The sequence below is a fragment of the Dermochelys coriacea genome, chromosome 4 (genome assembly GCF_009764565.3).
Source record: "Dermochelys coriacea isolate rDerCor1 chromosome 4, rDerCor1.pri.v4, whole genome shotgun sequence".
NCBI classification, from domain to species: domain Eukaryota; kingdom Metazoa; phylum Chordata; order Testudines; family Dermochelyidae; genus Dermochelys; species Dermochelys coriacea.
Window position 1 is genome coordinate 91,068,295 of NC_050071.1, and position 24,467 is coordinate 91,092,761.

General features: G+C 42.1%; 1 protein-coding gene across 7 annotated transcripts in view; it reads right to left on the reverse strand.

The window, feature by feature from the left end:
* CEP135 (centrosomal protein 135) overlaps nucleotides 1-24,467 on the reverse strand; it is a 111,051-nt gene that overhangs the window by 33,417 nt on the left and 53,167 nt on the right. For all 7 annotated transcript variants that reach the window (XR_006281068.1, XM_043513780.1, XM_043513778.1 and 4 more), the window contains exons 14-18: nucleotides 13,588-13,665; nucleotides 13,302-13,453; nucleotides 6,669-6,784; nucleotides 6,438-6,592; nucleotides 4,967-5,022 (exon numbers count right to left, since the gene is read on the reverse strand). Coding sequence is in view for 6 of the 7 variants with exons in the window: in XM_043513780.1 (XP_043369715.1) it covers nucleotides 4,967-5,022; nucleotides 6,438-6,592; nucleotides 6,669-6,784; nucleotides 13,302-13,453; nucleotides 13,588-13,665 (557 nt within the window). In the remaining variant the exon portion in view is untranslated. The remainder of the gene's footprint in view (nucleotides 1-4,966; nucleotides 5,023-6,437; nucleotides 6,593-6,668; nucleotides 6,785-13,301; nucleotides 13,454-13,587; nucleotides 13,666-24,467) is intronic.

Genomic DNA, 24,467 nt, shown 5'->3' on the forward strand with positions numbered 1-24,467 from the left:
CACGGATTACCTAGAAACTGGGGAAACTGAACAGATTCCAATAAGGCCAATGGACTGGTGGTGGGCAACGAATCTGAATACGACCTTCCATTAAACACTTGAGTAGCTTGAGTGTGGGTCACTCATGGGCATTGGCCTAGTGCAAGAGAAGCCAGGCTTGAAGCCGAGTAACCAAGGCATCTCTCAGTACCAAGTAACAGAAGAAAACCCATCTGTGTTCAAAAAAGAACACTTATGTTATCTACACTATTAACTAAGCACTAACGCTTTAAATCTAGAAAACTATCTATGGTTCATTTACAATGAACACACAGAGCACTTGCTAAGACAAGCCAAGCAATTCCAATGATCATCATGGGCGATAAGAAGGAACTAAGGGAACTTGGGGGGCGGCTGGGCCCTGTATACCAGTGCACAGTGATGTGCGGCAGCAGAGGGTGCTCAAGCTGCCCCGACAGGAACCACTAAGGGAAAAATTTTCAATGACTGAACAGGGAGTACGCACACCAACAATGGAATGCACATGTGCAAATCACTGAAAGAAGCTAAAATAAACTGTCTCCTGTTTGAGTCCTTCTGGGTTCAGGGAAACAGGACTTTGTACATTCTTTGTAAATAAAAAGAACTGCATCAAATTTACTGACTCCATCATCAATTCCTCCTCCTAATGATAACCACCTGCAGGACCTTGGACTTCAGCTAAGTGCTCAGGTCATAAGGGGCACCAGGGTTTTCAAATGACGAGTTGCTGCCTCTTTCCAGTTCTTTTTAAAAAATTACACACATGCAGACTGGAAATAAGGTGTAATTTTTTTAAGTGGTGAGAGTGATTAATGATTGGAACAATTTATGGGATCATGGTGGATTCTCCATCACTAACAATATTTTAATCAAGGTTTGATGTTTTCCTAAAAAGATATGCTCTAGGAAGTATTTTTGGGAAATTCTATGGCCTCTGTTATATAGGAGGTCAGACTAGGTGACCACAATGTACTCTTCAGGCTTTGGTATCTATGAGAAAACACACACACAAATCTGAAGATCACAGTGATTGATAATCTGGTAAGCATATATACCCTACCGTCAAGGAACAGGAATTACTCTTATTTATTTGTATTCTGATAGTGGCTACAATAACTTAGCTACTGCCCACACACAGGAAGACAATTCCTCTTCCAAACAACTCTCAATCTAAAAAGGCCCACAATCAAAAAGTGAAGGACAGAGACAAAACCCACAATAGAAATATATATTATATATTTCTATTGTAACCTATATGTACACCTTCATAAACACATACATATATATATAGCTTTTTTCCACAGATGTTTCATATGCTAATGCACCAAAACTCCAGTTAAGCTGACCTTCAAATAAAGGTTAACCTTTTTAGAAAAATGTCAGCAGTTAACTGAAGAAATGTCTGAAAGGTGACAATTAAAAAAGGATCAGCTGAAGCCTAGATCAGAAAAAGAAATAAAGAAGGTAGTTTATTTGTCTTTGGAACTCATCCGTAGGGACCCCTTGATGCCAATTGGCAGAGTGCATAGGGGGCTCATAGGGTTTTACAGTGATTCCCTGGTCTGATGTATGCACAATAATTCACCGAAGTGAAGCATGTAAGATTTCTAGTAAGAGCCAGTAGACCACTGGTTGACATAATCATTGTGAAATGTGTGTGTGGATAATATTTGAGTTATGTATCTATACAGAAAATTATGGTCTTAAGGTCTTGGAGTTAAGGAAGATCACCAGGAGGTGACATACCTTGGAAATGTTCCTTTCAGGCAGGAGATAGTACACACCTATCGCCCTGTCTGGTCATTTGCGTATTGTATGCCTCAGAGTAATGCCTATTTGTGTACTGAGCCACAGACTAAATCTATAAGACAGAAAGTCTACAAGATGAAACAATCAGCAAGGGGTGTCCTGTTTATGAATAAAAAAAAAGGATGGAACTGGTATATCTTCAGGGTGCGAGGAAAGGGCAAAGAAACACACTGAAATCCTTCACCAAGGAGGTAAGCTGACAACGCATCTGTCTGATGAAAGAAGAGTCATAGCCTAACCTGTCAGTAAAGCGTTGCAAGGATTTTGGGTGAGTCAAACTCTACAAGACATAAAAGTATCTAGTGAATTAAGTTTAGGATCTAGAATGCATGTTATGATTCTATTTTATATGTAAACAATTGTTTCCAATACTACTACTTGCTATTACTTGCATCTCTATGCTCCGTTAATTAAACTTATACTTGATTTCATTATAAACATACATAAATTCTGTGCATTGAGATGAGTGGCGATCTGAGGTAGAACTGGTAACCTGGGGACTACTGTTTCTTTGGAAGCAGCAAATCTGTTAATACTGCAAGTGTCCCATGGACCCGGGCGAGGTGCTCCAGGATGACAATCACAGGACTCAAGGATAGGATATGCCAATCGCTAACCTAAAGGGTGACAGTGGGGCCAGCAAGGCCTAGAGGGGAGTGTTTGTTTTGCAAATGGCTGGAGGAGCTGGGGAGCTAACTCATGACAGGCACAAACAAGGCTTCCTCACACTAAAGACAGATAGTTGCGAGGTGCCTCACAACCCTGGGAGCCCCCGGGAATGGTCATACATATATGCCCTGCTGACTTGGGGAGAGTTGCATGGTTTAAAACAGATCTGTAAAACACTAAGGCACTAGATTCAACATGGTAATCTCTATGCTATTATATTTTGGAGAAAAACATTTCCTATCTGCATTATTACCAGTTTTATAACATATAAGAGCTATTTTGACATTATTTGAGAAGAACAGACTCAGCAAGAGATTTCCTTAAATATGGGAAGATAACAAAGAAGTGAAGAAAAACACAAGGCAATAAATTCTATTAAAGGTTTCTGACAAAGAAAGATTGGCAGCCATTTAATATTTATTTGGACTTCTATTTTCCAGAGGAGGTTATGAATTGTTAGTGAATTAGACATAATGATGTAATTACAATAGTTCAATATGATTTACATTGTTCCATATTGTTTTACAGTTTTCAATACTTTATATATTTTATCACAATTGCTTGTGGATTTTGTGGACATTAGTTTAAATATGTAAAACTTTAAGGACAATAGAAATAAAGAACAAATTTTGAAAATAATAAATTAAATAGCTCAATAATTTGATTTGTATGAAATGGGGAACATATAGAGGTATTTGCATACATTAGTAATGACTGTTTATTTAAAAGCACTCTAAAACTTAGGCATCCAGTAAGATGCCTCAATTATTTTGCAAGTGTTCCATGTATGCCTAAACAGATGGTCATATCCTCAGGTCTCCCTACTAATTATCTGCTTCCATCTAACCACAGTGTACTCTGCATTCTATCAACTAGATGTGCAGTTGTTATGCTCTAATGCTGCAGTTTTACCCTAAAAAATGACTTTGTAAAAATGGCCTGATGGCTATCTTGAGTAGTTTTAGATAAAGAGTACGTTTCTAACTGATAGCCCCACAAACCCACCCAGTAGGAGTTCAAACCCAATATAATGAAGATAGAAGTCAAAACAAAACTGAGTTAAGTTATGCTCTCTTTATGGAGTACAGGTTTGTGAAGGTTCAAGTAGAACACAGGAGTTTGTTCAGTGCAATAGATCAATCGTACGACTAAACATGAGAAGTTTTATTTATGAAGTAGTAAGTACAGTGAATGGGGAACAACAGTTTAAGTTGGATCAGTTCCGGTCCTATGTATCTTTCTGTGGCCTAATGGCTGGCAGACTGATCACTCAAGTGCTAATAAGGCCAACATTATCAGTAAACAACAACAACATTTGATATTTCTATCAGATATGGGCCTGAACCGACCCACAGATCAAAATATACTTGATCTATGGGGAAGTTCAGATTTAATACCAAACTTTGGTACCTCTATAAAGGAACAAACCAAAAACTAGATCCAAACATCCCTGTGATTTGGGAAAATCTGACTCTAGATCCAAGATTTATGGTTCAGGACCATCACTAATTTCTACAGTAACTTCAATCCACAAGGATCCCAAATCACTTTACAAACTGTAAATATAGAAATCATTCATCCAACATTGAAATGCAGTCACTACTGGAATAGAACAGATCAACTGTTTAACAGCACACAACACTACATAGCAATTATATATCAGTAGTAAGGAGGGATATTCAATTTAACTAAAACTGTACAAGCAATTTAGGAAGGCAGAATTAATTACGTCACCAATAATGGAGAGTCTGCAGGCCAAATTATGCCCCCTCGTGATATCTGAACAACACTTACAACTAAGGGGGAATACAGAACAGCACAACCCCATGTTTACAAAGTCACTCTAACTTAGGGCTTGTCTACACTACTACACGGGGTCGATCTAAGATACGCAACTTCAGCTACGTGAAGAGGGTAGCTGAAGTCAACGTACTTAGATCTACTTACCGCGGTGTTTTCACTGTGGCAAGTCGACCCCTGACGCTCTCCCGTTGACTCTGCTTGTGCTTCTCATTCTGGTGGAGTACCGGAATGGACGGGAGAGTGCTCAGCAGTCGATTTATCGCGTCTATACTAGACGCGATAAATCGATCCCCGCTGGATCGATTGCTATCTGCCGATCCAGTGAGTAGTGTAGACAAGACCTTAGAAGTGCAATTTAAGTGCTACTTATAGAAAAATTAAATGCACATGAGTTTAATTACCCAGATAAACAATTGCTATTGCCACTTTTAATCCTCACCATCCACTAGCACACATCTACAGTATTTGAGGGGAAGTGACTTCTGCAACGAGATATATTTTTTCCACAATGTAAACCCATACTCCCCTGTTTGATAACATATATAATTAAGTATATGTCACCAAAAATACAATAAGAGCCTGGTTGCTAGTGCTTTTATTCTGAAGAAGATATTGATCTTAGGAAAAATAAAACCAACAGAAAATCACCTCAGTGATTACTTACTTTATGGAAGACTCCAGTTCTGACAGAGTTAGTCTGAAATTAGCAATTGTTTTTTCCTATGAAATAAATATGAAATTTATATTACATATTATGCTGCAAAATATCTAGAATAACTCAAACTGGGCATAATTTACTTTAAAGTAGCATTTATAAAAGCTTTAATTTACTATTCAGCAATAGGTAACTGGGTTTTTTAAATGTTCAAATTTCCAAACTTCTTACAATAAAAATGAAACTTAGGAGTAATTTGAAGTTTGTAGAAGAAGGATATCTAGCAGTTAAGGTAAATGACTGGGAGTCAGTAGATGCAGGTTATATCGCTGGTAGTGCTACAGTCTTGATATGTGACTTCAGGCAAGAGTCTTAACTCTCTTGTCACTCTCAGATTTTGGAAGGCACTTCAGATTTGTAAACCTTATATCAAGGGCGGTAGCTATCTTTAGGAATCTCACATTGGTACCTTCTTTGCATTTTGTCAAGTCTGCAGTGGAAGTGTTCTTAAATCGAACAACATGTGCTGGTTTGTCATCCGAGACTACCATAACACAAAATGTATGGCAGAATGTGAGTAAAACCACAGAGCAGGAGACATACAATTCTCCCCTGAGTTCAGTCACAAATTTAATTAACTCATTTTTTTTAATAAGCATCATCAGCATGGAAGCATGTCCTCTGGAATGGTGGTCAAAACATGAAGGGGCATACTAATATTTAGAATATCTGGCACATAAATACCTTGCAATGACTATTACAATAGTGCCATGTGAATGCCTGATCTCACTTTCAAGTGACATTGTAAATAAGAAGCGGGCAGCATTATCTCCCATAAATGTAAACAAGAAGTAGGCTGAACAAGAAGTAGGATTGAGTGGACTTGTAGGCTCTCAAGTTTTACATTGTTTTGTTTTTAAGGGAAGGTATGTAAAAAAAATTTCTACATTTGTAAGTTGCACTTTCATGATAAAGAGATTGCACTGCAGTACCTGTAGGAAGTGAATTGAAAAATACTATTTCTTTATCTTTTTTACAGTGCAAATATTTGTAATAAAAAATAATATAAAGGTGAGAACTGTACACTTTGTATTCTGTGTTGTAACAGAAATCAATATATTAAAATGTAGAAAAACATCCAAAAATACTTATAATAAATTTCAAATTGGTAGTCTATTATTGTTTAACATGATGATTAAAACTGTGATTAATTGCGATTTTTTAAAATCAAGTTAAATTGTTTTGAGTTAATTGCTTGAGTTAACTGCAATTAATTGACAGTCCTAATAAAATTAAACCCAGAGCAGAGGGCTGGCACAAGAGCTTAGGTGCCACTTAAATCTTTAAACACAGGGCCTAAGCAATACAAAGGCCTTCTGCATCACAACAAAATCTTGCCCTAATTTTTGTATACTGCTTTGAGATCCTCAGATGGAAGTTACTAATCAAGTGCAATACACTAAGTAGTTAGTGCACATACCTTGTTAGCTAAGTTGTCATCTAAACATGCAATTCTTTCTGTCTTTTCATCTACAGTTTCCTGAAGACTGTCCTTTTCCTTATCCAGGACACTAATGGTACTTCTGAGCACATTCACTGTCTCATCCTGTGAAGAGTTCTTATGGTTTAACCTATCTGTAAGAGAAGAAATGGGTGTTTTTGTTGGTTTAAATATAGAAAATCAATGCAAAAAAGAATATAAAGTGATTACCTATTTTCTCCTCTAGCTTTGCAATTTCCTCTTGAGCTGATTGAAGTTCATCCTTTTTAAGAGAGGATTGGTGCTGAAGATCTTCAAGGGACCGCTGTAGTTGTTCATTTAATAGCCTGAGAAATCAACAGTCAGTGGAAAACACAAAACTTTAATCTTTCAGATACATTCTTTGATCAAACTATCAAAGAATTAGAGAAACTGAAAGGATTATCTAAGAGCATCGCTCTGTGGGATTGTTTTGATCTGCCGAAGTTATTTTCATCATCTTAATAAACCAGAACAAATGCAAATAATAAAACCAAAATGCCAGTTTTGCAAGAGGAAAAAAATAAGTGGCCTGATTTTCAAAGTAGTGCAGCAACTAGAAATCCCACTGATGTCAACAGGAGCTTTTCTTTATTTAAAGTCTATAGTATTTGTTTTGTAGAAAGACATTGTTGTAAGCCAACATTGAGCACAACAAAATCTTGATTGATGCAGTAACAACTGACATTTAAATTTGTACTATAGGCTGAAAGATTTACAATATTGATCTTACCCGTATTGATCTTACCCTTTCCATAAATAGCAATTATACCATTTTCAGTTATAATTATGTGGAATTTATTAAACAAGAATTTTTCACTTGAATGAGGACTTCTCTCACTGTTTTATCTACAAGCACATTTTACTTTCTGAAGATTTTCAAGAAAATTATCTACCAGTACAGGTGTTCTCAAAACTTTATCAGTTGAACAGTGACTTGTATACACATCCCTCCCTGTTCATACCAAGCAACTCCATGCAACTACAGAAGTTGCTTATATAGAATACTAGTACTGGGGAAGTATTTAGTTATTTTTAACCATTCTGCTAGTGGCTCAATCCCTGGAGGGTGGCTCCTGTGTCAAGCAGGAGATATCCTCTTCATTTTCATCTGTTTTTAATGGCATCCAGTCTCCTCTTTGAAATAAGGAGCCCCAGATATCTGGAGGAGAAACTGAAAACAAGGCGGTGGGGTCAGCTGTCTGAACCACCACTAAATGTGCTAGGGACCACAGTTTCCAAATGGTCATGTTAGTAATATATCACAGAAGCATGGTACTGACTTTATAGTTAAAAGCTAGATTGAGTGTTCTATTGTAAGTCTTATTTTCATACACTCCTCTGACCTTTTGATCTGAGTGAGCAATTAGTTTAAAATTTCTGTGTGTAATTCTACATGGAATTTTTTTTTCCAGATAATTTCATTTAAAAAAAGGTTACATATTTGTTCAGCAACTGTTGTTCTTCAAGATGTGTTGCATTCCACTTCAGGTCCTGCACGCCCAGGCACTGAAGCCAGAAAACTTTTTCCCATAGCGTTACTGGTTAAGGCAGCACATGCACCCTCCACATACTCATGCTGTTAGGTCAGAGTATAAAGGAGTGGAGATGCCTTGATCCCCACTCAGTTCCTCCACACCAGAAGCCAGTGCTTGCTGTGACTCCATGTAGGGGGAAGGTGGAAGGAATATGGAATGGACATATGCAACACATCTTGAAGAACACAGCAAACAGGTATGTAACCATTTTGAGCTGTAGCTCACGAAAGCTTATGCTCTAATAAATTTGTTAGTCTCTAAGGTGCCACAAGTACTCAATTTTTTCTTTGAGTGCTTACACATGTCCATTCCACTTTAGGTGACACAAGAACAGTCCCAGATGGAGGAGGGAATCAGAGTTTACCTCAACAAAGACTGCAGCACCACTCTCCCAAATATAGCATCATCCCTCAAGGCTTGGGAGAAAGCATAATGAGTAGTGAGCATATGAACAGATGACAAGTAACAGCCCAGCAAACACCACTCATGGAAACATAACTCAGGAAAGCAGCTGAACGTGCTTGAGCTTAGAGAGAGCGCTAAAGCTCTTTGAGATAATTAAATGTTGGCAATCTCATAGCACAGACAAATTCAGGAGGAGATCTAGGAAAAGATATTCTGAAATAATGGTTTTTCTTTTCATCCTATCAGCAAAGGATATGAATAACTGAAGAGATGACCTAAACTCTTTAGTCCCATCCAGGTAGAAAGCCAAAGCTCTGCAAATGTCCAAAGTATAGAGATTTTTCTTATTTTTGTGTGAGGTTTCAGAAAAAATAGTTGGCAAGTATTATAGTCTGATTCAAATAAACATCTGAAACCACTTTAGTGAGAAATTTGGGATGTGGACACAAACCAACTTTGTCCTAGTAAGATACCATATAACGAGGGACAGCCTGAAGTTCTGCATCTCTTCTGGTTGAAGTAATAGCTACCAGGAATGCCAACTTCATCGAGAGATGAGACAATGAGCGTGTAGCTATAGGTTTGAAAGAGGGTTCCACTAAAACCGAGAGAACCAAATTTAGATCCCAGGGTGGAGCTGGGTCTCTAACAGGTGTAAAAAGCCTGTTCAACCCCTTCAAAAACCTAATAGTCGCAGGGTTGGAGAACAGATCTACCATCTGTAGAAGAGAGAAATTCAGAGATAGCAGTCAGACAAACCCTGAGGGAACTGATTGAGACGCTTTCTTCCTGTAAGTGAAGAAGGTAATCCAGAATACACTGAATGTAGTGGTGATGTAGAGGTATCTTTCTGCTGGGAACACACCAAAAACCTCTTTTATTCTATGAGATAAGTGTATCAGGTGGAAGGCTTTCTGCTGTTCCGACAAATGCTCTCCACTGCAGCAGAACAGATAACATACACCTCATTGCTTGGGTGCTCCATTATTGACTCCACAGGAGGCTAAGAGGGTTCTGATACAGAGCCTGGCCCTGTGACATTATGTCCAGAATCCGGGGAATGGTAATGGGATCTCAAATGGACAGGTTCAACATGTCCAAGAACCAGTGCTGAAAAAGCCAGGCTTCAGCGATCAAAATTAGAACAGCATGATCTTGTCTGAGTTGGCCCAGGACTCTCAGCAGCATAGGGATTGGGGGAAAGCGTAAATAAGTTTTCCCTTCTAGGAGATCACAAAGGTGTCCAAAATGGACCCTGGGCTGAGACTTGCCCTTGAATAAAACTAGTGACACTTCCTGTTCAGTCAAGTGTTGAACAGGTCCATTTCTGGTATACAAGAAAAATTGACTTTGCTAAATTGGTTCCGAGGGACCATTCATGATCTCTGCTGAATGACCTGCTGAGATGGTCTTGAAGTGAGCTGTAGCTCACGAAAGCTTATGCTCAAATAAATTTGTTAGTCTCTAAGGTGCCACACGTACTCCTTTTCTTTTTGGAAAGTTCTGAGATCCAGGAAGATGAGATGCTTTGAGGGTAATCTTGTTCTCAATGCAAAGAGACAGAGGTTCAGTACTTCTTGCCAAAGGGGTCTGATCTGGTATTTCCCTGTTTGTCGAGGTAAACCATTGCAACGATGTTGTATGTGAGCACTTGTATAGAACAGCCTGCAATATGAACAGAAACACTTGACAGGCCAGACAAATAACTCAGAGCTCCCTGACGTTGATTTGTAGAGAGAGGTCCTGATCAGTCTACAGACTTTGTGTCTGAGAGCTCCTTAGATGTGCTCCCCAACTGAAAGGGGGTTTCAAAGAGGATGGCTCTAGACTGTTCTCAATGGTAGCAGATGACAGAACGAGGAGTAATGGTCTCAAGTTGCAATGGGGGAGGTTTAGATTGGATATTAGGAAAAACTTTTTCACTAAGAGGGTGATGAAACACTGGAATGCGTTACCTAGGGAGGTGGTAGAATCTCCTTCCTTAGAGGTTTTTAAGGTCAGGCTTGACAAAGCCCTGGCTAGGATGATTTAACTGGGACTCGGTCCTGCTTTGAGCAGGGGGTTGGACTAGATGACCTTCTGGGGTCCCTTCCAACCCTGATATTCTATGATTCTATGATTCTATGAACTGAGGAATGAAGCATCTGTGACTAAAGTCACACAAGGCAGAATTGGAGCAAATGGAACTCCACTACATACACTGGCAGGGTACATTCACCAGTCCAGGCAAGACAGAATAGTTGCAGGAACAGTTGAGTCTGATTTTCGAGTAGATGATGAGAGACACGCTTCAACAACTTCTGCAGGACTCTGAAGTAATTGTGCATGTATTATACGCAAGCTGCCATGTGACCTAGAAGTTTCAGGCAGTTCCTTACTATTGTACAAAGATATAACTTTAAATCTTTGCAAATGTTGAATATTGCTTGAAATTTGGCCTGAGTCAAATAAGCTCTTCCTGATGTCAAGTCAAGAAGAACTCTTATAAATTCAATTCTCTGTACAGAAGAAGAACTGATTTGTCTTTGTTGATCATCAGGCCAAACAAACAAAATAGGGATCAGATATTCTCGATGGCTTCCTTCACTTGTTGTCTGAAATGACCTAAGACCAACCAATCATTCAGATATGGATAGACCTGGATTTTTGTCTTCCTGTGATGTGCTGCCCCTACCGACTGCACTCTGTGAAGACTCAGGGCGGCTCATAATAGATCAAAAGAAAGGAGCATAAACTGATAATGCACACTTGCTACAACAAACCTTAAGAACATTTGGTGACTCTGATGAATGACCATGTGGAAATAGGCACCCTTTAAACCAGGGGCAGTGAACCAATAGTTGAATTTGGGAATGGATAACAAAAGATAGGGTAAACATATGAAACTTTAATCTTTCTTCTGTATTTTTTGAGATTTGGCAGTCTAAAATAAGTCTGAGGCCTCGCTTTGACTTTGGGATGAGAAAATGAGAGCTTTATAAGTAGGTTGAGAACATTTTGCATCATTAATATTTTCATCATTTAAGAAAAGATTTAAGAAAACAAAGATGTTTTTGTAACTTGCAATTTTTCTGCACACATAATAAAGTAGAAAGTTTAACATACTGAGGAAAAAAAAACCTAATTCAGCACAAGTTGTGGGATGCAAAAGTAACATTTAAATAAACATAAGCCATAACAGGCCCCAAAGAGACTATTCCTGGGCTTCAACTGTCTATGGCTCTCCGACTCCCATTCCATCTTTTGGATCCTCCTCCAAATATCCCAGCTGCCCTGCCTTCCACATAACATCTTCATTCCTTTCCACATGCCCCGACTACTCCCACGAAGACCATTGCCCAACACACCACATTTTCCTCTTCCACAAAATATACCCCTTTGCAACATTTAACTTACCCCAGGCCTCTGCTCCCAAGAAAATATCCCAGTTCCACAATTCTACTCAAAACAAGCTCCAGCTCCCCAATAGTCTCCTTCTGTGCCCACTGACATACTCCTATTCCCCTCATGGTCCCACATTAACACTTTGTCTACCCCCCACAACCTCTAAGCCCTCCTGTTATTCCAACACAACCTCCAGCCAATCAGGGGCTGGCTGAAACTAGTTAAAAGCCTCCCAGTTAGTCAGGTGGGTGTGCATGTCAGGAGCTGTGGGAAGAAGTTGTGTGGTTGGAGAGGCCGAGTAGTACACATCATATCAGGCACAAGAAAGGAGGCCCTGAGGTAAGGGTGAAGTGGAGCTTGAGGAAGTGAGGGCTGCTGTGGGGGAAGTAGCCCAAGGAATTGTACATGTCATGTTTCTAAAAGGTCAGCTACCATAGCTGATACTTTTAGGGTCCCTGGGCTGGAGCCCGGAGTAGAGGGTGGGCCCAGGCTCCCCCCCCCACCTTTGCCCCCTGATTAATCACTGAGACTGGAAGACAACAGAGACTGTACAAGGAAGGATAACTTCTCCTCACCTCCCTCGCTGGCTTATGATGAAAATGGCTCAGTAGACTGTGACTCTTGTCTCTAGAGAAAGAAGGGTTACATGGAGGGTCACAGTGAGCCTCTGAGGCTAGCGAAATCCGCCAGGAAATGCGGGACCCACGGAGGCAAGGTCAGAGCTTTGTCACAATACATAAAATTAGATTTCAGTGAAACCTAAAGAGTTACACGAGTCTGAAAGTGGCATAATCCAGGCCCAATGTTCCAGTCTGTGAGGGCTTTCATCTCCACCCTAAGAAAATGCCTGTGCAGCACCTGTTAGAAACTTCATTTTCCTCCATGATCATACCTAGAAAACACGCTTGTTGGCAAAAAATGAAATAATTCTGAGGGCAGGAGAATTTTAAGAGATCAATCCTGACTACTGCCTTGTTTATAGACCTGAGATTGGAACTCCAAAGTACAGGGGGAGTAACACATGTAGATGGGGGAAATTACCCCATTACAGAAATTTTAAGTTAACAAAGGCGTTTAGTAGCATTTCTTCTCAAATTGCTCCTAGCAACCTTCACTATAACTTAGTGAACTTTTCAGTTTTGGTATTTTCTTTACTCCAACTTAGTATAACAATGATGGACTCTGTACAAAGATTTTCACAGCTTCAGGAGTTTGTGTCTTTTCATGTTGGCAATAAGATTATCTTTCATTTGCAATTGGCACTTTAAAAAATATTATTATATTTGCTCACTATACAACTACACTGGTAGCCCAAGAGAATCTAAAGCACCTTTTCCTACTAGCGTTTTCTTGTCAGTGCAAGACAAACAATATCAGGATATTTGAAAAACATTGTATGAAAGTGTTACTATGAGTTATCTATCTCTGTCATGTTAACCTATGACAAAATTGTATGTTAACTGCTATAACACGACACAAAATTTTAAGCTAAACTTACTGAAGTGAGCATAACTCAGCTTTAAATTGTGAAGAGTTATCAGATGTCTGGGCAAGCTTATAAGATTTTGTTTTTAATTCATCTTCCAGAGAGTTTATTCTTTCTTTCAGTACAGAGATTGTACTCTTCAGTTCAAACTGTTGAGTTTCAAACTGCAATTAAAAAAAAAAAAGTTGTGGAATTATAGTGGAATGATTTTACTTAAAAGAAAATTTAAGGGTTTTAAAAAGCCATTTGGGTGAGAAAGAACTTCTGTTAGACGTTTACTCACTAACATATTACTTACCCCACAAATAGTGTTTTCCAGTTCTGCAATGTTACGCTCCATCTTTGATTTCTCAAAGGCAGTTGCCTCCTGCTGGACCTGACATGGAAAGAAATACAGAATTAGTTGTAACAATAAGTAATTTTTTAGACTGGAATATGACTTAAGATGGCGATGCTCTTTGCATAATATAAAGTTCTAAAAGAGAAAAAGCCTCATTTTCATATATACATGATTGGATGAAAAGCACACAACGAACTCCAGAGCTTCAAGACATGAACAAACAACAATGTAGGTACGATACAATGTTTCTCATGATTTTGTGAGATGTCTTTAAATCTCTGTATGATTCAACCTTTGGAAGAATTTAACAGAAAAAGTAAATTTCCTTTTCCCTTATGAAATAGTCTCTGGTGGGTTGCTATAGAGAGATTACAAAACCAAAGCAATGCCAGATATGGTAAACTAAGACATCAGAATTATAAGCTATTTTCTAAAAGGTATTGTCAAGGTTTAAAGTAATTTTTAAAATCTGTTTTCATTTGTTACAAACACAACCTTGGAAGCTTGAAGCTTAAGGTCTGCTTACAAATCAAACTGATCTTTCCCCGTTTCAGCACTGTACCATTATTTGCTGTTAAAGCACCTTTATCTACTTTCTGATTTTTATATACGAGTATTGTGATGTCATTAGATAAGCTCGTGCACTTCCTCAAAAACCTGTAGATAATGGTTTGTACATTTCTCTTTACCAAGAGAGCAATGGCTCTGGTCTGATTTCCCCTTCTTCACAGACTTGCTTTGTATAAATGGCATACCCAAACCAGACTCCTTCCATCCCTTGCTGCTGCTGCTTTTCACATTTTGGAGAAGCCACTTGGGACTAAAGAATTGGAAAACATGCCTTACAGTGATTGTTAAGCGAAGAGATTCAAGGAGCTCAAAGAAGATAAAGGAGAGAGACTTGGTCACAGTCTGTAAGTACCTACATGGGGAACAAATATTTAATAATGAACTTTTCAGTTTAGCAGACAAAGGTATAACATGATCCAACAGCTAGAAGTTGTATAAACTGTTCAGGAAGGACAGGCAGGGCAGAAAAGGTGGGGGAGTTGCATTGTATGTAAGAGAGAAGTATGACTGCTCAGAGCTCCGGTATGAAACTGCAGAAAAACCTGAGTTTCTGGATTAAGTTTAGAAGCATGAGCAACAAGGGTGATGTCGTGGTGGGAGTCTGCTATAGACCACCGGATCAGGGGGATGAGGTGGACGAGACTTTCTTCCGGCAACTAACGGACGTTACTATATCGCAGGCCCTGGTTCTCATGGGAGACTTCAATCACCCTGATATCTGCTGGGAGAGCAATACAGCGGTGCACAGACAATCCAGGAAGTTTTTGGAAAAATGTAGGGGACAATTTCCTGGTGCAAGTGCTGGAGGAACCAACTAGGGACAGAGCTCTCCTTGACCTGCTACTCAAAAACCGGGAAGAATTAGTAGGGGAAGCAAAAGTGGAGGGGAACCTGGGAGGCAGTGACCATGAGATGGTCGAGTTCAGGATCCTGACACAGGGAAGAAAGGAGAGAAGCAGAATACAGACCCTGGACTTCAGAAAAGCAGATTTTGACAACCTCAGGGAACTGATGGGCAGGATCCCCTGGGAGAATAAAATGAGGGGGAAAGGAGTCCAGGAGAGCTGGCTGTATTTTAAAGAATCCTTATTGAGGTTACAGGGACAAACCATCCCGATGTGTAGAAAAATAGTAAATATGGCAGGCGACCAGCTTGGCTTAACAGTGAAATCATTGCTGATCTTAAACACAAAAAAGAAGCTTACAAGAAGTGGAAGATTGGACAAATAACCAGCGAAGAGTATAAAGATATTGCTCGGGCATGCAGGAGTGAAATCAGGAAGACCAAATCACACCTGGAGGTGCTGCTAGCAAGAGATGTTAAGAGTAACAAGACGAGTTTCTTCAGGTATGTTAGCAACAAGAAGAAAATCAAGGGACGCGTGGGCGCCTTACTGAATGAGGGAGGCAACCTAGTGACAGAGGATATGGAAAAAGCTAAATGTACTCAATGCTTTTTTTGCGTCTGTCTTCACGAACAAGGTCAGACTGCTGCACTGGGCAGCACAGCACGGGGAGGAGGTGACCAGCACTCTGTGAACAAAGAAGTGGTTCGGGACTATTTATAAAAGCTGGACGAGTACAAGTCCATTGGGCCGGATGCGCTGCATCCGAGAGTGCTAAAGGAGTTGGCAGATGTGATTGCAGAGCCATTGGCCATTATCTTTGAAAACTCATGGAGATTGGGGGAGGTTTTGGATGACTGGAAAGGCTAATGTAGTGCCCATCTTTAAAAAAGGGAAGAAGGAGGATCCTGAGAACTACAGGCCAGTAAACCTCACCTCAGTCTCTGGAAAAATCATGGAGCAGGTCCTCAAGGAATCAATTCTGAAGCACTTAGAGGAGAGGAAAGTGATCAGGAACAGTCAGCATGGATTCACCAAGGGCAAGTCATGCCTGACTAATCTAATTGCCTTCTATGACAAGATAACTGGCTCTGTGGATGAGGGGAAAGCAGTGGACGTGTTGTTTCTTGACTTTAGCAAAGCTTTTGACACTGTCTCCCACAGTATTCTTGCCAGTAAGTTAAAGAAGTATGGGCTGGAAGAATGGATGATAAGGTGGATAGAAAGCTGGCTAGATTGTCGGGCTCAACGGATAGTGATCAATGGCTCCATGTCTAGTTGGCAGCCGGTATCAAGCGGAGTGCCCTAAGGGTCGGTCCTGGGGCCGGTTTTGTTCAACATCTTCATTAATGATCTGGAGGATGGTGTGGATTGCACCCTCAGCAAGTTTGCAGATGACACTAAACTGGGAGAAGAGGTAGATACGCTGGAGGGTAGGGAAACAGAGGGACCTAGACAAATTAGAGGATTGGGCCAAAAGAAATCTGATGAGGTTCAACAAGGACAAGTACAGAGTCCTGCACTTAGGATGGAAGAATCCCATGCATCGCTACAGACTAGGGACCAAATGGCTAGGCAGCAGTTCTGCAGAAAAGGACCTAGGGGTTACAGTGGATAAGAAGCTGGATATAAGTCAACAGTGTGCCCTTGTTGCCAAGAAAGCCAATGGCATTTTGAGATGTATAAGTAGGGGCATTGCCAGCAGATCGAGGGACATGATTGTTCCCCTCTATTCGACATTGGTGAGGCCTCATCTGAAGTTGTGTGTCCAGTTTTGGGCCCCACACTACAAAAAGGATGTGGAAAAATTGGAAAACATCCAGCGGAGGGCAACAAAAATTATTAGGGGACTGGAACACATGACTTATGAGGAGAGGCTAAGGGAACTGGTATTGTTTAGTCTGTGGAAAAGAAGAATGAGGGGGGATTTGATAGCTGCTTTCAACAACTGAAAGGGGGTTCCAAAGAGGATGGATCTAGACTGTTCTCAGTGGTAGCAGATGACAGAACGAGGAGTAATGGTCTCAAGTTGCAGTGAGAGAGGTTTAGATTGGATATTAGGAAAAAGTTTTCACTAGGAGGGTGGTGAAACACTGGAATGCATTACCTAGGGAAGTGGTGGAATCTCCTTCCTTAGAAGTTTTTAAGGTCAGGCTTGACAAAGCCCTGGCTGGGATGATTTAGTTGGGGATTGGTCCTGCTTTGAGCAAGGGGTTGGACTAGATGACTCCTGAGGTCCCTTCCAACCCTGATATTCTATGATTCTGTGAAGCTAGAAAAATTCAGACTAGAGATAAGGTGCACATTTTTAACAGTGAGGGTAATTAATCATTGGAACAATGTAACCCTAGCTTGTGGTGGATTCTCTATCAATGGCAATTTTTAAATCAGGACTGGATTTTTTCTAAAATATATGTTCTAGTTCAAACAGGTATTAGTTCAGGGAAGTTCTATGGCCTGTGTTATGCAGGTATGCCTAAACTATCACAGTGGTCATTTCTGGCCTTCAAATTTATGGCTACGTCTACACTATGAGCTAGGGGTTTGAGTCCCCTGCTTGTGTACGCATACCTGCACTAGCTCATCAAGTTAGCATGAGTATATATAGCAGCGTAGCCACACTAGCATGGGTAGCAGTAGTGGAGGCATAGATGAGCCATTCCAAGTACTTACCTACTGGTTTCAGGTGGGTTTGTACTCAGCATGATTCAGCCATGCCTTTCCAGCCACTACCAGTAATGCCATAACTACACTGCTGTTATCAAGCTAGTGTGAGTATGTGTACACAAGCAGGGGAAATTACACCCCTACTTTGAAGGGTAGACATAACCTATGAATCTAATGGGGATGAGGTGAGGGGAGAGATTGCTCCCCCATGCCAGCTGAGGCAGTGCATCACTGTGATATCATCTGTGAGTACATGAATCATCAGGTAACCAATTAGGGGTAGGAAAGCCACATCAGTACAACCCTGAGCTCCAGAATGTTTAAGAGACTACCATCAAGAGACTACTATCTCTCCTGTACCTTCTATTGATATACGTGGTCTCCCGTTGAGGAGGAATTATGTTAACTTGAACTGGTATATATGATATGATATGTTGTTATAGGATAACTGATGCTAAGTGAAATTGTATTATGGGGTATGTTGTTGGATGAACACCAAAATAACATATGGTGCTGGATGTATAGAGCCTGGGACTTTTGGATGGAAACACCACCTGGTGTGTTTTTGTTTGTTTGGAACTTTGGGAGTTTTGAATCTGAAGGGTTGTTGGTTAGCTCTTGAGAAGATGGGGAACTGGATCATAGAGGGGGGTCAGAGAACTATATTGTGATCAGGAAGAGAAGCACTACTGGGCTCTCATAAAATTAGGCTTTCCTTTTAAAAGGCAGAAGTAAAAGGCATACTGAAAGCGGTTGCTGTTTATGATATGTTTATTCTAGTTAAATAATAGTATACTGGTTTTTCAAACTCAGAAGTCCCAGGCATAGTAAATCAGTGGATGTCTGAAGAGATCTGCAGGGTCCTTGAAATAGAGTTAGGCAAAGCAGCCAGAATTGCCCAATATTCACAGGAAAGTGTTCTGAGAGGAAGCTTAGGGGGATTACTAGTAATCCAGAAACACCGGTTTTGAACAAGGCGTATGCCCAGGAAGGGGAAGGTTGTGACAATTTCCCACCCTAGAGTAAAGACATTCAAGACAAGAGTCTTTGTTGGTGGTGTTTGTGAAAAAGGACTTTCTGCTGCATACCTGGGTTGGATCTGTCTGCCAGTTTAAAGAAGAAAGACTTCCAGAGGGATTACAAACACGTACCTCTTCCTGTGTCTGTTTGGCAGATATGCAGATCTCATTCACCCTCAGATAAAGTCTGGCATGCTGGATGACCTGCATGCACGCTGACATGTGCCTCAGTAGTTTGAGGCAGGAACTCACTTCTGAGTGCTGGGGTGGGACCAAAGTTGATTGATAAAGTCTATCATAGTCTGAAACGTCTTTTGAGGAAGGTTTGTTCATAATGACTTTTAATTTAACAGTGCCCTGGGTTGAGGTCAGAGTCTATTTTTACCTGTTGACTCTGAGCCCCAGGGTGGAATATCTTCTGAAGTGAATCTGTCATGTGCTGAAGGGGATTTCCCTTGCACCATCCAGTCATACAGGTAGGGGCATACCTGGATTCCTGGTGATCTTAAATGCGTGGCCACCACAGCTAGGACCTTGGAAAATACTTGTGGTGCTGTGGAAATGCTGAAAGGTAGAACTCTGTATTGATAATGTGAGGTTTCTACCAGGAGCAACCAATACTTCCTGTGACCTGGATGCACAGAAATGTGGAAGTAAGTTTGGCGGTTCAAGAACCACAAATCAGACCATGGGGCTGAGACACAGAGCAATAAATGAAGGCAATGAAGATCGAGGATGAGTCTCCACCCACTGTCCTCTTTGGGAATAGGAAGTAAGTGGAAACAGAATCCCTTGCCCCTTAACTCCTGAGGCACCTCCTCCACTGTTTCCAGTTGTACCATGTAGTTTTGTCTCTTGCTTCAATAGATTCTAATGAGAAGGGTCCCCGAAGAGAGATAGGGAGAAAGGTGTCTTTTTGATGATCTTAGAGACCCATTGGTCTGAGGTAATCCCTGACCACGCCTCCCAGGAAAGGACAGGTGAGTGTCAAAGAAGGGATGGAAAAAGAAGGGTCCACAGATGGTCTGGCACAACTCTCACCCTGTATATCAAAACTGATGTTTTCTTGAAGCCCTGGATTGTGGGACAATTGAGGAGGAGGCAGAAGGTCAGCCACCACAGAAATGCTGTCTCTTCCCCAGGGGCTACAAGGATTACTATTGCAAGTAATAGTGGGGCTGTTGCCTCTGCCTGTATTGCTGTAGCTATTATCTGGGAAACTTCCTCTTAGGGGGCAGAATTTATAGGCCCAGGAATCTCATTGAATCCTTTGACTATTAAGGTATGTAGGGTGTTGTCAATGATGATGTTGAGCTCATTGCCCCCATAGAGGAGGTCCTCAATAGTAACCTGGACTTCATGTGGAATTCCTGATGCCTGCAACTAAAAAGACCTCCTCACAGCTACAGCAGTGGCTGTTTATCTGAGAGCCATATCAACTGTATTAATTGCTGCTCAGCGTACTGTCAGGGCTGGAAGCTACCATAAGACCTTTTATTTTCTCCAGGTGATCTATGAAGAGCTTGTCCATAAAACAACAGACAGTTTGTCCGACATCATGAACCTATATTTGGAAAGTTGCACCTGGTAATTCACTGTTTTCACTTGGAGGACTGGTGAAGAGTAAGCTTTCCTCCCAAAGATGTCAAACCTTTGCCTGGTCTCGCTTGTCTCATGGACTGCCTGAACTACAACAATGACTGGAGAGGACGCTGGTAAAAGTACTTGAATCCCTTTTCATGGACCTAATACCTCCTCTGTCTGTTCCCTTTGATGTACTCATAATAGGTTCTAGTGTGTGCCAGATAAACTTAGCTGGCTTGGGCATGGTGAGTTGTCCCAACAAGAAGGGTTGTAGGATATCCAGCAATTTGTGCTGCTTCTCCTGGATGACTGCCAGGGAGATGTTCAATGTCTCTGCCATGTGACAGAGCAAGTCCTAAAAGACCTTCAGCTCTTCTACCGAGACAGATGACAGAGGGTTGACCACTTCATCTGGCAAGAAGGATGAAATGGCGGGGATGGAGTATTTAAGGAAAAGTATTTAAGTGCGACTGTATTCCTCCTTTCCCTATACCAATCGGGGTTGAGCTGAAACAAGATGAGAGTTGTTTCTTTGGTATGGGGGATCTGGTTCTGAAAGCCGCAGTTTGAGCCAATTTTTTGGAGTATGGATTTACTCTTCAAGGGATCAGTATCCCATGGTTGGCATGAGTAGTGTGGAGGACACACAAGTGGTACCCTACGTGACCCAGATGACTTTCTAATTACCCTGATAGATCCTATCAGTGCTACTTCTCCAACTCCCACTGCACCAGCCAATGAGGTGAAGGGTGGCGCTCCTCAGGTGAAGGGGGAGGGATCACTGTACACTGCTCCCCATCTGCCTAACCCCTGTGCATGCAGAACCCCTCATACTCAGACCCTCCCGCCAAGCTCACACCCCTACACTTGGACCACCCCAACAAGCCACCCGCATCTGGATCCCCACACCACTGAGCCCCACTCCCCCAGTATCTGGACCCCCCCACAACTAGACCCTCCCTTCCAAACTCTATCCCCCCACATCCAGACTCCCACCCCCCGTTGAGCCCCAACCACCTTCACCTGGACCCTCTGCAGAGTCCCTTACTGTTGCACCCAGAACCCTCCAACAAGCCCCTGTGCATCCAGATCTCCCACTGAGCTGCCTGAACCCAGATTGCCCCACACAGAATCCTCTCAACCCATACCTGCATCACCCCATACTAAGCCTCTCCACACTTGGATCCTGCCTTGATAAACCCGCCTGCCCACACCTGGTGCACCTGGCAAGGAGGGGCAGGGCCCTGGGGTTTTTCTGGAGCAGGCCCAATCCTTGCACTGTCATGGCTGGGTGCAGCCTTTCTGCTGAGTCCATTTCCTGGGTGGGGAGGTGGAGCTGCACAGTGATCTCGCACTTCTGTGAAGCCAATGGCCTGTGCTCCCTAATGCCATGCTGGAGACTCCACATTTATTTGACAAATAAAATTTGTAGAAGTTTGCAGAATTTTAAAATATTATGCGCAGCATTTTTAATTTTTTGGTTCAGAATGCCCCCATGAGTATCAACATGTACCATACCTGCAGCTGTGCTTACCCTGCTTCTGCTTCCAAACCTTAGTCCAGCCTGGTTCCAGGCCTTGCTTCTTCCCAGTTCCTGTCCTGCTCCAGCCTCGTTTCTGAACCTGCTCCTGTTCCCCTCCAGCTTCTGACTTCGATCCTCTGCTTCACTTCTGGCTTACGTATCTAGTTTACCCTCTGGCTCTGGCATTTAGCTTCTGTCTCTCTGGTACTGATCCTCGGCTCCACCTCCAGCTCTGGCATTCAGCTTCTGTCCCTCTGACCCTCAGCTTGTTCCTGGACTCTGCTCCCCTGGACCAAGCTCTAACTGATAGGCTGGACTCTTATTTCAACCATTAGTCCTGACTGCACAGACCCAGTCGGCTACAGTTTGAACAGCCCAATACATGGATGAGGCCCACCTCACCGACATAGACCCCACTCAGGCCAATTTTTCCCTGGTGGAATTGATGGATGGGCCATACAGACCTTGCAAGCACAAGTGTTCACCCTGCAGAAAACAGCCTACAAGCCCAGGATCCACCCTGGCTCCAGCCTCCCAAGAGCCAAAGGTCCCACTTCCGGTCAAGTTTAATGATGATTGTGGTCAGTTTTGAGATTTCCTAAATAATGCCAGCTCCTTCTCTTGCTATGCACCCAATGCGCCTCACAGACCAGGCCTGAGTAGGTATCAACATTACTGGGAAAGCCTTGGCCCGGACCTCCCTCTCCATTGGAATAGTCCAGCCCCGTCCTGGGCTAGGTGAATCAGATCATTCAGGCCACGATGGTTATCTTCAGTGACCTCCACTGCACCTGAACGGCTGAAACTGTACTGGCTATTTACAGTAGAAGCAGATGCCTCCAACTTTGCATTGGGACAGTCCTCTCCCAAATGGCAGCCTCTGATGGTCCGCTTCACCCTTTAGCCTTTTACTTGCGCAAGCTCACACCAGTGCTGCAAAACAATGACATCCTTGATAAAAAGCTACTGGCCAACAAAGCAGCCTTCAAGGAATGGCGGCATCTCCTGGAGAATGTCAGGTTCCCAATCCAAGTCCTCACTGATCACAAGAACCTGGAATTCCTGAAGAAGGCTTGGCACCTAAAACAGTGACAGGCCCACTGGTCCCTCTTCTTTATTTGGTTTGACAGCATGGTGACCTACCGTCACAGAACAAGGAATGCAAAGAAAGGTGCATTATCCCAGAAGGGGGAGTACTGTGAACTTGACCAAGAGGCTCCATCCATGATCCTCAAACTGTCACATTTCATTTTGAGTACCACTGTCCATAATCTGCTACCCTCCATGCGTTCTTTGCTGCCTAACAATCCCTTCACAATTCAGATCCACGAAGCCCTGGACAATGCTACCACCCAGATTGCCTTTCTGTATCATAAGGGGCACATCTACATACCCAATGATTAACCCAGGCTGCAAGTTCTACAAATCAGTCATGATCCTCTTCTGGCAGGTCACTTTGGTCAATTCAACACCCAAGCCCTCAAGGAGTTTCTGGTGGCTGGCCCTGTACACTTCTAAAGCAACTTATATCTGGTCCTGTAACCTCTGTGCCCAGACCAAAACCCCATGTGAAACTACTCTTCAGCCCTTTTCCATTCCACCTCAGTCTTGGGCCATCATGTTGATGGACTTCATCATGGAACATCCGCCCTCCCAAGGATTCTAGTGGTCGTTGATCTCCCTACAAAGATGGCGCATTTTATACTGTGACACAGCCTCCCCACTGCTCACAAAATAGCCCGTCTGTTTGAAGACAATACCTTTCACCTTCATGGGTTGCCCACAAGCATAGTATCTGACCGGGGGTCAGAGATTATTGCCTGCTTTTTGTGGAAATTTCTGTGCCTCCTGACCATTGAACCTCGTACCTCAACCGTTTACTTCCTTAGTACCAACAGTCAGGCAGAGAGAGTCCTCGAGCAGTACCTAGGCTGCTTCCTAAATTACCACCAGGATGACTGGTTGGCATTCGTTCCCCTTGTTGAATTCACCTACAACTCCACACACACTGCACCTCAGAAGACCCCCACTTAATAAATTATGGGTTCCACCTTTGGTAGCACCTTGAAATCCCCTTGCCTTACCAGTAACAACCATCGCTGACCTCACTGTGCACATTAACCAAGTACATCTAGAATTCAGGCACCAGTTAAAAGAGGCTAAGACAGTGTACAAGCACCATGCCATCAGCCAGCTGATGCCATCAGCCAACCCCCAATTTCATGAAAGGGGATAGGGTTTGATTGTTTGCCCAAAACCTGCAATACATCTGTCCATCCATGAAGCTGGACCACAAGTACTTGTAGCCATTTGAGAACACAGAACAACTTAACCAAGTAATCTTTTGATTACAGCTGCGAGAATCGTTTCAGATCCACCCTATATTCTACATCTCCTTCTTGAAACCTTTATCAAGAATTTCTGCCCGCACTACACTCCTCCTCCTCCTTCAATAATTGTGAAGGGCCAACAGAAACATGTGATCCAGCAGCTTCTGGACTCTCACTGAGTCTGTGGAAGACTCCAATATCTGATTGACTGGGAGGGATAAGTCCTGGAGAAGCAGACAAGAACTTGTGGAACATGTCCAGATCCCAGATCTCCTGTGTGCTTTCCTGCCTAACCAAAGAA